This window comes from Sinocyclocheilus rhinocerous, unplaced genomic scaffold (genome assembly GCF_001515625.1).
Source record: "Sinocyclocheilus rhinocerous isolate Xijiao unplaced genomic scaffold, SAMN03320098_v1.1 scaffold860, whole genome shotgun sequence".
Lineage (NCBI taxonomy): Eukaryota > Metazoa > Chordata > Actinopteri > Cypriniformes > Cyprinidae > Sinocyclocheilus > Sinocyclocheilus rhinocerous.
The window spans coordinates 956,697-972,109 of record NW_015638565.1 but is presented as its reverse complement, the minus strand read 5'-3'; the positions used below and the strand labels follow the sequence as shown (position 1 = coordinate 972,109).

General features: G+C 37.6%; 2 protein-coding genes across 5 annotated transcripts in view; both read right to left on the bottom strand.

The window, feature by feature from the left end:
- Window positions 1–643: 643 nt before the first annotated feature.
- LOC107749752 (G protein-regulated inducer of neurite outgrowth 1-like) lies at window positions 644–3,988 on the bottom strand. 2 transcript variants are annotated; one of them, XM_016564907.1, is made up of 2 exons: window positions 3,244–3,988; window positions 644–2,789 (listed from the first exon to the last, which is right to left on the bottom strand). In XM_016564907.1, exon 2 carries the CDS (start codon window positions 2,703–2,705, stop codon window positions 1,125–1,127), a length of 1,581 nt encoding a protein of 526 aa, XP_016420393.1. In that variant the 5' UTR covers window positions 2,706–2,789; window positions 3,244–3,988; the 3' UTR covers window positions 644–1,124. The 2 variants fall into 2 exon arrangements, with proteins under 2 accessions (XP_016420393.1, XP_016420392.1); XM_016564906.1 differs by having other exon boundaries at window positions 644–2,786.
- Window positions 3,989–8,079: 4,091 nt separating this feature from the next.
- LOC107749751 (beta-synuclein-like) overlaps window positions 8,080–15,413 on the bottom strand; it is a 27,065-nt gene continuing 19,731 nt past the window's right edge. For all 3 annotated transcript variants that reach the window (XM_016564905.1, XM_016564904.1, XM_016564903.1), the window contains exons 5-6: window positions 10,566–10,652; window positions 8,080–8,875 (exon numbers count right to left, since the gene is read on the bottom strand). In XM_016564905.1, the coding sequence (XP_016420391.1) occupies window positions 8,846–8,875; window positions 10,566–10,652 (117 nt within the window). In that variant the 3' untranslated portion in view covers window positions 8,080–8,845. The remainder of the gene's footprint in view (window positions 8,876–10,565; window positions 10,653–15,413) is intronic.

Genomic DNA, 15,413 nt, shown 5'->3' with positions numbered 1-15,413 from the left:
GAAATATATTGATGCTTACCTTTATAGATTATGTTGATCTATGATGGTCAAAGTAACCTAATAATGTAATCTATTAACTATGCATAAAAACCTGTCTGTTTACAATTTGGACGCGCGTTCACGACAGTACTATGACGCGAGCGTGTCGCGGCGCCGGCGCTGACCCAGATCTGGCGTGACGTCATTACGCCGGATCTGGGTCAGCTCCGCACACGCTCGCGTCATGATATACTCCCATTAAAATCACTGAAGCTGTTTACACTATGAAATTAATATCTTACAGATTCGTGTTTGTACACTTTGTTGTTTCTGATGAGAATTAGCCAGAAAGAGGTATTCAGACAGCGAGCGAGTGAAGAAAACACCGGCATTTTAGCGATGACTCATCTGAGCACCTCTGATTGGTCGGCATTGCATCCATAAGCTCAACAGCATCGTGTGATTGGTTAATGCACAGTGCTGTAAAAACGCGTCTGTATCTGGCTCAGCGCCAGCCAGAGGACACAGATTTGAATTTAGCAGCTGATGATATGACGCACTGAACGTTCTAATCATGCTGGTGTGATTGTATTAAATATAGAAAATATTAATCAGCTATTTATTGTCTTTTGGAAGCTGCATTCAAAATCCACTTGGCTCAAAAATCTGAGGGGGCACGTGCCCCCTCACTTTGAATGGGCACGACACCTCTGCTTGGGACTGTCACTCTAAATGTAGTCTACCGTTCCTTAAATGTACATGATGAATTCATATATACATGTTTGAAATGTATAAATTTTAAAGGTAAAATTATTAGTGTAAAATATTGTAAAAGGGCACTTTAAAAGTGATCCTCACTGACCACAACAACATCAGGGTAGCACAGTCTTGACAGAAGCAAGCAAAAACACACTCAAAGCAGCAAAGCTGGTAGGAGCCATTTTAAAGTCAAGAGCGAGGAGAAATTAAGACGACTGTATATTTGCAGTGTATCAAACCAAACCAAAAATGATGATTATCCATATAGGGGCTTCTTGTGACGCAGTGTCAATACAAGTCATTTCAAATGTCTTAAGTCTGTTAAAGGGGCGTATCATTGGAACAAAACCCAATCCTGTGCACGTCTTTAGACTACCATGCCTTCCTTAGTTTTCCTCATCTTGACGTGGTCTTGAACAACAACTTGGCCGCCGGATGTTCCTGAACCACTGGCGAAAATTATTCTGTCGACGCCTGCCACTCTGCACTGTTTTTTCCTCACTTTGTCCTTTGGCCAGGCTGATTTCACCAAGGTCTGATGTGGGGGGAGGACTGGAAGGCATCGTCATAGATGTTTCGGTTGGGTTTGCTGGCAGAGCATCTGTCGGAGAGGGTAAGGCCAAAGGCTGTTTCTTCTGTTTCTTTACCTGTTTCTCCAGGTGTTTCTGGATGGCCGAGCCCAGCACTGTCACCTCCACCACCGCACCGTACACCTCCCAAGTCATTCCCTTTTCATCCCAGCTCACCTCCTGCACGTGTTCTGGCACTTCTTCTTCTGGTGTCACCCCGATCCGTGGCTCCGGCTCGGGAATTACCTCAGGTGGGGTCAGAACGATTGGGGTCATAGGAGCCGTGGCGACTGAACGTAATTCCACCTGCAAGCCCACCTGCAACTCGGCATCTTTGGTCTGTGCCACCTCTGTACTACACTTGTTGGCAAGTTTTCCAAAGGTGCTTGGAAAAAGGAATGTTGTGGAGCCCTCGGGAGGAGTCATGGGGCTGGTGGCCACCGACTGGTACATCACCTCTAGGCTAACCTGGGTTTGCACGTGCTGTGTGCGTCCAGGCGACCGAGTCAAGGCGAGCGTATCTTGCAAAGGCCGTCCAGCATCCTTGGTTTCAGCTGATTTGGTTTTCCTCAGTTTTACTTCTACATCTTCAGGCTTTGTGGGTTGATCTTTCGGACTGCAAACTTCCACCGAGGCCTTTGTGTTAGCGCCTGTGCTACTTGCGTCTGTTTTCTGTGGGGTGCTTGAACCTTTGCTTCCAGAGTTTGTCTCATTGCTACTATCCCCTGGATCTCCAGGCAATCTTGGTTCGTCAGTGGTGGTATTCTGCTCAGTTGATGCGTGGCTTATCACGCTGGTCTTCTGGACTTGACTGACTTCAATCACGTTCACCACGACGATGGAACCATCGAAACTCTCTTCCTCAGTCGCTCCTCCACCCTCAACTGAAGAGACAGTCTCGGGTTCAACAGGGCAGCTGGAAGTCTTCTGCTCCCCAAACTCCTCATCCTCCTCATCCTCCAAAGTACAGTCATGGTTGGTCACCAGTATGGTAATCTCCTGGTCAAGGTTATGTTGGCCAGATGCCAAGCACATCTTATCTGCTGGATCCTCTGCTTGGTTAACACACCTCTCTTGTTTGCACGCTGCCGCAGGTGGCTCATCGCTCTCATCTGCTGTTTGAGAGGAAGATAAATCCTCTTCTAATCGCAGCTCATGTGGAATTACTGACTTGATTTGATCTGATGTAACCTCTTGGTCGGGTTGCTCCTGGATGCTGCCACAGATCTCTTGGACTGTGGTCCCTGGGTTTTCAGATGCTTTTGACAGGTTTTCATCAGTTATGTTGTCGTTCATATGGGGCAAATAGTCAATACTTCTGTCGTTGGTGTTTATACTTGTGCTGGTCTCCGAGCCAACCTTCCAAACTTCACTTTCTGTCAGAACAGAACCCTCCATGGGTTCAGAGATGGGTTTGTGTTGATCCGGGAGAGGGGCAGTGAAACGTCTGAGCTTCACGGTCTCACACCACTGATGGTTCTGCTGGAAAAAAATTCACATAAATTGATTAGTGCATTAATGTAGGTGCAATGAATAAAAAAAGAGCACTTGACATGCATTAATGATGGCACACACACAAAAACAGTACTTTCTGAAAACATTACTTTAGGTAAAATTCAGTTCAAATCATACTGTTTTGTGATGATCTCGGGCACTGAAAAAAAATCATAATTTCTGTTCTTGAAATAATTAACAAAAAAATGAAACAAACTTCAGTCTTACAATATTTATAGGAAGAACAGTATCGATTGCCAATAAACTGATTCCTCATTTTCCTCAAAAAGAGAGATCCAATTATGTCATAGCAGCTCTCTGATCCGGTTCATCCACACACACACACACACACACAAACACAAAAAAACTTGCTTGGTAACAGTATCCTCTAAAAACAAAACTACGATGGCACACAGTGAGACCACTATTGAAAAACACATACCTCAACTGCACGACAGATCAAACGCTGTATCCATATTTTCAAAGATTTCACAGCCAGAGCATGTATTCACACTCCAAGCTCCTCTTTTAGGTGCTGGTAATGATAAGAGGCAGGCTGTAGATGGTTTGTTTTCCAGAAGAATCTCAGTGGATGGCGGTCCTTGAAATTTCACTGTGGTTGAGAGTACTGAAAGCTTCTGATTTTTAGTTTCCCTGGAAACCAGACTCAACATGGCAGTGAGTGGTAATGAAATGACAAAGTATCTGTAGCTTTTTAATCAGAAGCAAATGATGGTGATTAAAATCCATGTGTCAAAACAAAAACAAGGCTCTTATGTAATAAAAACTTATATGAAATGCATTTACTTTGGCAGACAAGACACTAAAAGGGTGCACCAGTAGTGTCTTTGTGATCTCTGGAACAAAACATTTGATACAATTTAGTTTTTCTTATATAACAGAATAAATATATATAGAATGAAATCACATTTTCATCTGTTTTTGTGTTCTTCACATGGTGGTGGATGGTGTAGGTCACTATACTGCTGCAATTATGTAAAAGACCTTCTAATTAATATTCTGTCTGAATTTTAGTGAACTGCAGGTAAGTAGTGAACTTTATGCTTTTTGGATTCATGCATGTGCGTGCACACTGGCCCATTGCACCTCACCATGAAAAGGAGTGTGTTCTGGAGAGCTGTATTCTATCGTCTATGTTCTCACCATAAAAATTGAGGGCTTTTGCCAATCGCACTCTCTCATGGTAATGGTGGGGGAGTGTTCAGACAACACGTGCCATATTCTGAAAACAAGAGGATGCTGCCTGTCATTGCAGGTGAATGATGAGGAGGAGGAGGTGGATAGGGATGTAAAGATGAAGGGGATGTGGAGGTGGAGAATACGGGGGAGAGGGCCAAAAGTGCTGGAGATCAGCTGTAAATTAAGTTGTGGTGAGAAACCTTTCCTCAGGATGAAACAGTTTGACATTTGCATCTACCATTGACATGAACACTAATGGGTACATGTTGACTGCTTTTATCGTCAATATAAAACAGCTAATTTATTTAAGGCTAAACACTGCAAGCAAAAAACGTTTTTTTTTTCATGCATTTGGCCAATTTTGAGATTTTGGGCTTATTGGCTTTTCATAAAGTTTTTTTTTTTTCAGACTATGGAAAGAAAACATTCAAAATACTTTTTTTTTTTTTGGTTTTTCTTTCTCAAAACGAGATTTTTCTCCTGCACTGAGCCAGAAAACTTGGGTTTGTGCATATATAATTTTCCTTATTTTATAAAACACATACATATATATTCTGGCTGTTGACAGTATTTTTAGTGTGACAAAAAGAGGTATATTCACTCGGCAAGCTCGCGCATCTGCGCCGCCGCGCGCTCAATCCACTCAGCGTGCTTTGTTAATCAGCTCGCGCACATCAGCTATACAGGCGTTAATACTGAATGTTTAACATTATATTCATTGCATACATATACTTCGTAGTAGACATCCATAACTCCTTTCTGCTGTCTGTTGTCAGTGTTTCTTTGTTTAAATATGGCGCTTATCACATGCTGTGTGGTATCGGCGTTTGGTATCGGGGCATTTTAACGAGTACGAGTACGAGTACAGGAGGCCAGTATCGGGCCCGATACCGATACCAGTATCGGTATCGGTGCATCCCTAGTAAAAACCTTTGACTCTAATATGTCAACAATGAAACAAGAATTTTGATCCTGGCTTCATACAGTGTTCAGGTTTTTATTCGAGACTTATTATTACTTAATATTTAATTAGATAATGCCTCATTTAGATATTTAAACATAACATTTCAGAAAACTTGTAATAAAAAATGTTTGCAATTCTTAATGTAATCAATCAACTGGAGAAGTATGGTGATATATATCAGATTTTTTTTTTTTTTACCCTATTCGGATGTCTTGCCTTAATAAAGAGTTAATAAAGAGCTCAAGATATTTGTTTCTATTTAATAGCTTTTACCTACACATTCTGGCATCGTATGATGATTTTTCTAAAAATGTACATGCCATAATTGCAAAATAAACATTACATTTTATATTTGTATTTTAAAGGAACTGGAAAGGACCTATAGATTATTCTTACTTTCAGCTGCCTGAAATCAGACCAAGTCTGTTCAACACCTTAGACAGCACATGTAATAAGGTATAATGGGCTCAGCTGCTGCTCTTATGGCAGGTTTGACATTAAGTGCTTGACACAAAGCATATCTGTTCCTGAACTTTGCAGGAAATATTCCACACATTGATTTTAAGGGTGAGAGCAGCTCATTCTCAGCAGCTTTCCATGCATGAAATATATAGTGAGTTAATCTATAGGGCTAATGCATCCATAATGAAAATGTCAGCTACGCTTGTTACATCCTGACTAAAAATCAGCTTCAACTATATAATGAACTTAAAAAAATTGAAATGATCCTCTCTGTATTTTTTTCTGTAACTACACTGAATTGATAAAGACTGATTTTAAGTTGTGCAACACATTTGAAACAGGATGCACATGTAGGTGAGTAGCAGCCAACACCTGGCATGTTATTTAAGGGGTTATTGTTTGTAATCAAAAGCATCATCTCTTGACATCCACAGGAATACTGAGGCACTTTTGAATGAAAGTTCTTTCACTGTGGTCTACCTGTGTTATGTTGCCATAGCAACATAACACCGTTTCCTCTTCCAGTGACGTGGGAGCTGAGAATAATAATAATAATAATTTAAGGGGTTCTTTACTAAGAAAGTGGATGTGTCCTTGCACACTCTATATCCTCACATCGTATTTCACTAGAATAGAAAAGCACATCGGATGGCTATAAAGAGACACTGCAGCAGCTGAACGGAATGTATTGTGTATTATCGAAACACAAGCATCTTTGAACAGGCTTTGGAATATAGGATGACCAACAATTAAACTGAAATTAAATCTTTAGGAAATAATCTGCATTGGAAGGGCAGGTGAAATCGAGCTGATACGTTTACAAAGTCGCTAATACATTTTTTTTTTATGATTCAGTTCACAAGGTGTTAAATTGAATCTGATAACAAGGAATGTCGGATAGTTTGAGCAGTGCAGCATTTATTTGGAACTCAATTTGTGTCCAAACTCCTTAATGGTGTCTGATGCTTTCTCTGCAGCTGTGCCTATAGCAGACTGTGTTTGTCTGGACGCCTCCTCAGCAGCTGTTTGTATATATACACATGCACAGAGACAGAGAGTTCCTTTAGGGATGCATTTGCATATTCTTCATGGTGCAACATACAAATAAACTGGTAGATATAAGGAAAACAATACAATCACATTTTTAGATTTAAAACATTAAGACAATGGCATGCCAAAATTATGCAGAGTATATTCTCAGTGTGCAGTACAATACGATTGTGGATGATTTGCATACACTGAAAAGCTGTGAAATCACACACATCCACATTTAAGTGCATCTTTATCCAGATGTATTTAACAGACTCTTTCTCTCACCTGCACTGGTGGTTTCTTTGGAAGACTCTGCCACCTGGTGCACGACATCTTGCGTTGCCTGAACTGAAATAACATTATCAAACATGCTGGTTGTTTTTCACACACATTGACAAAGGTCTCTATAAAGCAGCATCAAAAATTTTGTTAATGCATGGTGAAATGTACTACCCACCCACTCACTCACTCACTCACTCACTCACTCACTCACTCAAATAAATAAATAATAATTAAATGGTATATAATTTTTTATTATTTAAATATGCTTAACTTTGTCAAGTAAATAATTTTAATTAATGCCAAAGTGAAGATAGTTTCGCTGCCAGTTATCACACTATATAGTTTAAAACAAAGTTTTATATATAAAAGTATATATATATATATATATAATTTACTCATTTACTTTAATTTGATGGAAATTTTGAAATAAATAAAATCTTAAAACTAAAAAAAATCTTAAAATGTAAAACATTTTAAAACCAAATCAATAAAAGTATAGCGAATAATAATAATAATAAACATGAAAAATTCAGCAAATAAATGATAAAATAATTAAATGTATTTAATATTAAATGAAAACATTTTGTTGGTCAAAGTTCACTCAAGGCACAATAATAAAACATATATAGCAAGTAGACGGCTGTTCTTTCATAAACTAAAAATGAATGTTACCAAATAAACAAATGACAGCCCAGATGAGCAGCGTGTAACCATTAGTACCTGCACTGTCAGTGACGTCTTTAGTAGCTGACTGTGTTGTGTTCTTCAGCCCCTCCAGAGACTTCTTAAAGGAAGCCATGATACTGAGCACATACACACTCAGTCCTACCGGCTCGGCGTAAACGGGACACTGCCAGCGGGGGCCCTTAAATACCCTCTGCTGCCGGAGGGCACCACATTCCCCTGTGATTGCACATGCTAATCCATCAATGGTGCCCGGCTTATGCAGGTATGCCAGCTATTGAGCTATGGCACCGCACTCATTCTGCTGGGCTCAGCATGTCTGTAGAGCACTACGTTCTGTTCTGGAGACACAGCCAGACATCCTGTTGATAAGAGGCAGGGGAGAGGACAGGAGGGAGGACGTCACTCCCTCTGTTAGTTTCTCTGTGTAATATTTCTGGAAGCCAAAAGATGGAATAATAATAAATCTGTAATAAAACAGCAAACTAAGTGGTAGATAATTATTATAAGCACTTGTTTTGACATTTTGTTATTGAATGCCAAGATGTTCTTACATGCTTATGTGTGATTTCTGTGTGGTGCTGTGATAGTGTTGCATACTGTATACAGACATAGCTTTTGGGAAAAGAAAGAAAAAGAGGACTACGCATGGAACTTTTTTGTTTGTTTTCTTTATTTACAGAGGATTCACTTGTCTTGAATGACACAGAAACCTTAATATTGACATTTCCAGCATTGTAAAGCACATATTGACCTCACATCCATGAACATTTCAAGACACATTTACAATAACTTTAAAGTCTCCAGTACACAAACGCATACATACACACAGATACAAATTGCCCAATTTTAACAAATAATCCACTGGAATGATATCACAAGCAACTATAAAGTTACAACGTATAAAACTCTTACTTCAAAAACATTAAAGAAATAGCTTGCTTCAATATTAAATTGAAAATGAAAGTAAAATCCCACAAACAGGCATTGCACACAGCTATATATAATATCATATTTACCCGAAGATATTTTAACCCCCAATATGCTATTGGAAGATCTGAAACATCTATTACACATATAGAAATGCAGGTACACAAGTACAAAGAGTCACAATGGGAAGGGCAGGTCTCGTTTCATTGGGAGGGAGGCAAGGAAACGAGACAGAGCACCCTCCGGCAGTCAGCATAGAGCTACATCCAACACGTTACCGTCAGAACATGACATTTACAATAGATCATAATAAAAGTATATATCTGATAGGAAGAACATTTCTCAGAAGGATTAACTGGAATATATATTTTTGTTTGTTTTTTACTTTTTTTTAGTTTTTGCAACAGGGTTTATTGTGTTTAGGATTTGTACTTGTTATTTGTATAAACTTTTTGTGCTGCTGGCTGGACTTGGACTTGGAATGTGATGTTTATGCCTCTGGCTCATAATCTTGGTTGTCCTGTGAGCAGAAACAGAAAAACACACACACATTTTAAATGTATATGATTCCACAACCTTTTAATAGCTTAAAATTAATTTTAAATTTTTTCTTTGTTCCACAATAAGATCTTCTTAAATGTATTTTTTTTTAGCTTAAAGGCACCAAATTAAGCCATACACATAAATATATATCTTTCTTACAAGATTATATATATATATATAATTTATTTATTTATTTTGCTTAAAGCCATAAAACAAAAACAAGGCATAAAATAAAAAAGGCAGTGTGTTTTTCCCTGAATTTTTTTTATTGGTATACACACCATTCAGTTTTGTTTTATTTGACTGTTTGATTTGTGTTTGTATTTTTCTACACTGTACTTTTTGAGTTAAACTGAACCCAAATACAAGCAATATTACTATAAGCAAACCTTTAGCTTTTGATTAGCCCAGAGGAACATATTAAGACAAAACGTTATTTAAAATGTCTAATTATTACTATTATTTTTACACAATACACACATTGAGATCCCACACATAAAGTCAGTTTCATCAGAATTTGATGGTTAACTACATCCCATCATGATGCTTTTCCTATTGTATTGATTCTGTTTGAGGTCTGTTGCAGTGCCTCCTTTTCCCCAGCAGGTGGCAGCTGATGCTTTCATAAAGTTCATAAGTGTCTGATTTATTTAATGAATATAATTACACATCATGCTGGAGCTATATTAGTAAGGTCTGAAGATCTGTCATCTGAAGATAACCTACATCTTAAATGTTAGTATCATTATCTGATGGCCCTGGTTTCCTGTGTGAGAGAGCATCTACTGGAAGAGCCCATCTCCTCATTGGGGCAGGGGGAGCCTCCATCACTACCCACAATGCAAAAGAGCTATTGACGTCACCACCACGAGCCGTTCATGCCAGACTGGGGAGAGAGGTGTTGTAATAATGTAAAATTTGTGGGAAAAAAATGTGTTTTTCGAACAACCTAGTATGAGAGCCTAGTATACACCCCCAAAACAAAATCAAGACTTTGTAAAAGAGCATAATAGGACCCCTTTAAAGTTCAAATTTTATTATGTGAGAAGACAAAACAAGTTGTCAAGAACAACGCCAAAATTAGAGAATCTCTAATGCTGTAAGTCTTTAGGCCTACAAGAAAATGTAGGCCTAAGTTAATATTTTCTCATAATATTGCAACATTGTTAAAATAAAAAAGAAATAAAATACCTAATAAAGAAAGAGAGAGAAATTTGCAAAGAACTTGTATAGAAAGAAGCCTCTTATGCTCACTAACACTATATCTGTTTGATCAAAAAAAGAATATTGTTATAACTTAAAATATTTTAAAATGTAATCTACAGTATATTACATTGTCACATTATAAATGGCTTTATTGTCACTTTTAATCAAGCTGATGCATCCTGAATGAAAGTATTAATTTCTGAATAAATAAATAAATATATAAATCCAAACTTTTGAACAGCAGCTTGTGTTAAGAGACCCTTCCCTTGCCGACTTATATCACATTTATTATAGTAATTTTAATTTAATAACCAGTAACAATTAACAGAATTCTCCAGGTTTATAAAATGACACTGCAGCATATAGAAAACTATTTAAAAAGGGATGACTTGGACTTGTGACCATGGCTTATGTGTGCGTCAGGTAGATTTGTGTGCTCCTGTGAGTGCTGACGGTCTAACCTGCTGAGAGTCGTCGTATGTCTGTCCCTCAGGGTCCATGAGACCTTCTCCCATTGGCTCCTCGGTGGCTTCCTGACCAAACTCAGGCTGTCAACACACACGTGAAAGCATATCATGTCTTCAAAATCCAACAACAACAAAAGATCTGGTCATGCATAGACACTTCAAAATATTGACATGAATTATATTAGCATGATGATTTCTTTTTTAAGCACTATCACAGGCAGAGGCTAAATATAAGCACTTGTCTCTTGTGCTGTTTACGGTATGCACAATATATAATTGGTGCATCTGCTAATGTGCTTTAGTATGCGTGCTACAACTTCATATGTTTCTAATAAATGTTTAATCAAACTCCATTTTATGTCTTGCCAGAGAGACAGAAAGAGAAAGAGACTCTCATTACCTACATATAGTAGTTAAGATTTTCTTTACAGTTCTGGGTCACTGGAAGGTTTATTTTTAAACTGAGCTATCACAGTCAATTAGGTCATATTTCAGCAATATACAGTTCTAATATATCAACACAGCCTGTCAAACACTTCATGTCAATCAAGCTACATGGAAACAGTGCCATTTGTACTAAAACATTTTTTATACCTTCATTTGAAAGAGTTTACTGCTGAATGCTCAGAAAATCATATTTTACCATTATAGACATATCCAAAATTTAAATTAGTTATTCATTTCTATTTCAAATCGAGATTATGTCAATTATGCTGAAACATTTACCACTTAAAAAAATATTTTGGTTGATCTTTCAGACATATTTAAGTGCCATCATAATTAGTTTGACCTACTGGTTCAAACAGAGATGTTTCTTTTTACAGTCTTTATCACTATTTTTGTATTATGGCCAATTTAAGCTTTATATATATATATATATATACGAATGCATTCAAACAATCCGTCCAAAACAGCGCTAATATAAAGGAAACCAGCTGATTACATCAGAGATTGCATAGAGAACAGAGACTCGCGTTGTGTTTTCAGTGAATTATTCATTCCAGTGTGTTTCGCTTTAAAACTTTAAAACACGAGCTCTGTCATATTCTGTAATTTTCTCTGAAGAGCACGAGCCCTCACACGTCGCGCTGTGTGAAGTACAGACTGAACGGATTGTCAACACATCCCACCGCTGTATGGCCAGATGAGACGCAAACTACGTTTTCTCGACTGGATAACCAGTCTCGCTAGTAAAGTTTTGATGGATGAAGACTGCAATCAAGGTAAAGACGATTGCGGTGGCGTACAGGAGTCGTACAGTAAGCACGCATGAGTCCGCTATATTAATATATATATGAGTGCTCTTGACGCACTGATCGCACATTGTATTTATGCACAGGCACAGGCATTTCCGTACATTCACGTTGTTTCCACACACATTCACAATAATGTTTTGATTTGTCATGTTTATGTTGCTGTGTTTAGTTATTCTGAATGGATCCATGTACTGTAGTAGATATATGCAGTCAGCAGGCAGTTGGTTAGGGTTTTTTTGGCATCTCCATGTGGTCCTGTTCGGTACGCAACTTGACTTCTCTAAAATGTAAAAAAAGCTTTTTGCTGTTGCACAGTACACATACTATAAAATTCTGATTTTTCTTTCTTTCATATTGTGCTTATATGGGCTCATTATATCATTTGGTTCTTTGGTGTCCTTTTGGAGTTTCTAAGTGTCCTTTTTTGGAAAGACATCTAAATTTATCTTGAAAAAAGCTTGCAGAAAATACAGATTTTTGAGAATCATCCTTCAATCTTTTGGTTTACTTTGCTGGATATAGCAAATGATGACAAAATAAACATTTGAAACAAGATAAATGGTCTATGCTTAATTTCATGAAGTGTGCAATTAATCGCAATTAATCACAGAAAAAAGATGTGATTAATCAGATTAAAAAATGTACTCGATTGACAGCCCTAATTTATATATATAATAAATATAAACAGTACATACACATATATTATGTAAACAAAAACTTTTATTTTGGATGCGATTAATCGTTGCCCAGCAATAATTTATATACATTTAATAATATTTTTAATGTAATATTTCTGCACATTTTGTGGTGAATTTTGGCACACTTTTGCGGAGGAAGCAATCAATGGAGAAGCCATAACTACACACCAAAATGGCCGCCATCTACTGTTGTGGACTTTCGAGGTCTCTCTCTAATCCAGCGAGCAACTACCTCATGAATATTTACTGGCAGTTGGGGCCGCCAGCCCAGAAACAAACAGCCCACTTAATATTTGATGGCTTTTTTGCTTTAGAGTTGAGTACACGGTGCATGCAACACTGCCTCTGCTGTTGTGTGTGTGAGTGTGTGTTTGTTTGAGTGAATGAGAGTATAATATCATGTGAGACTGCAGCTGAACTTGGGCCTGTCTGCCTAATGGGTCCTTTGTACCTTTCTTTTTAAAAACCACAAAGCTTTGCAGGAGGGCGGAACTGTAAATAAACACAGTATACATCTGCCCCACATTTTGAACTTCATAAGAATCACATTTAAATTCTCGGTTTGTCTTGTGCTTATATGGGTTTTTTATATTATTTGGTTCTTTGGTGTCCTTTTGGAGTTTCTAAGTGTCCTTTTTTTGGAAAGACATCTAAATTTATCTTGAAAAAAGCTTGCAGAAAATACAGATTTTTGAGAATCACCCTTCAATCTGGATATAGCAAATGATGGCAAAATAAACATTTGAAACAAGTTAAATGGTCTATGCTTAATTTCATGAAGTGTGCGATTAATCACAGAAAAAGGGTGTGATTAATTAGATTCAAAATTGTAATCTATTGACAGCCATAATAAATATATGTATATATGTAAACACATGCCTGAACTTTTTCCGGGAGGCGGGGGGCGGTGCGGGGCGGGGCAGCACATGCAAAGCATGCAATGACTGTGGCAACTTTAACATTTGAAAGGATACTATTGCAAAGTTATTGCTTTCTTTATTCAAACTGATTTTTTTCATGAATATACGGTTGACCTGAAGAAAGAAAGCTGTATCATACACTTGGAAAATTATGAGCTATATCACCGCTTATCGACACTAGGGGTGTGACAATACACTTAGCTCACGAGATGAGACAAAATACAGATACTTGGTTCACTAGAACATGACAATATTTTAATACTATTTTTAAGAAATTTCCAATGACAAAATATTTGTCTTTTCATTACAAAAAGTACAACAATGCAATTGTATTTAGAAATATTTTAACTAATCTAGGGCTGTAAATAATGATTATTTTGGTAAAATTACATGATTGTATTGAACAACACTGTTAAAATACATAATGTAATATGCCTATACATAATATAAACATAACCAACTTAAGTATATTATGTATTAAAACAAATACCTGCAGAGGGCGCCAACGGCCCGGTGACGTTTCACTTTACAGCGTGATTAAACGATGTTTAAATCCATTTAATTGTAATATTTGGCCACACGCATAAACTTTTATTTTCAAATCGCGATGTACAATACATGGCATATTTAGACAGGTTGATGTATTCTCCTGTGTTGGCAAAGGTTTATAAACGATTTACGTTACAAATCTAGTGAGATAATGCACACTGTTTTTCCAGATGAACGTTAAGCAATTCACATGCACGGCATATGCAGAGGAAGAGTTTAGCCCCTTTCACACATACAGTCTTTACTGGTAAATCACCTGTAAGTTACCATTAATAGAACATGTGTGAACAGGACCTTTTCAAAAATCCCGGTAAATTTGTTCTGGCAATCATATCGTTTTATGGAGATGACATGATTACTCTGAGCTGTTTACAAAGCTCTGCTGCTTTTTAATTAGTTATTCTATGTAAATATGCACTAGGCTAGATGGACATCTTTGACCATTGCGCTTTGTAGCTTTTTGTCGTGCTTCTCCATTCATCAGGGCTGCGACTATTATGCGCGTCTCGTGTTTATAAGAGCAAACATTCTGATTGTAATGTTAGTTTGATTGTAAGTGAAAGCTGTGCTCCTCTCATACCATTGGTAGGCGAAATCAATCAACAAGATTTTTTTTTATGTAGGACTATTTTTTACCGCAGCCAAACGCTGCACGCCAGAGATCCGGAGCCCTGACACACACATTTAAGCCCTGCATGTGTCTTTCAGTGCATTCACTGCCAAAGTCTAATTTCTCAAAAGTTTCCAAATTCCCTTTGAAGCATCAAGTAAAAAATAAAGATCTCAGTTATGATCAACTGACTGGATAAATAACAAACACGCGCGCCAGAGATACACGCCTCTCACACACACACACACACACACACACACACACACCTATCTATCTATCTATCTATCTATCTATCTATCTATCTATCTATCTATCTATCTATGTTAAGCTTAACCAGGTCATTATTCATGTAAACATACAGAAATAGTGATAAATACAATAAAAAGAAACATCTCAATCTGAGCCGGATTCAGACCCAGAGAATATTGAACAAGAGGATCGCACAGAACCTTTGCACGCACGGATATTGCAAGACATATTAGAGTGGTAATGTTAATGATTTTTAGTGATATAAAAACACCCGCACTCAATGTATGGGAAACACTGTAGTCTCATAATTGAAGTGTAAATTCTGCAGATTACATCATTGTCCAGTATTGTACTATCATCAATTTATTATGAAAACGTTTTCATAATTGTAACATACATATTGTAACAAAAAGAAAACTTGAGGCTACAGCAGCACTTCTTCTTCGTCGTCTTGTCTGATGCACTCAACCAAGCGTTAACCACGACCTCGCCCCTCCCCACCCCCCAACCATTCGAATTTCCGTAGGCGGGAATTATTTTAATGATATTCTAATGAGCCG

Coding starts and splice junctions, on each gene's coding strand:
- LOC107749752 (XM_016564907.1), bottom strand. CDS start 2,705: ATGGAGGGTTCTGTTCTGACAGAAAGTGAAGTTTGGAAGGTTGGCTCG.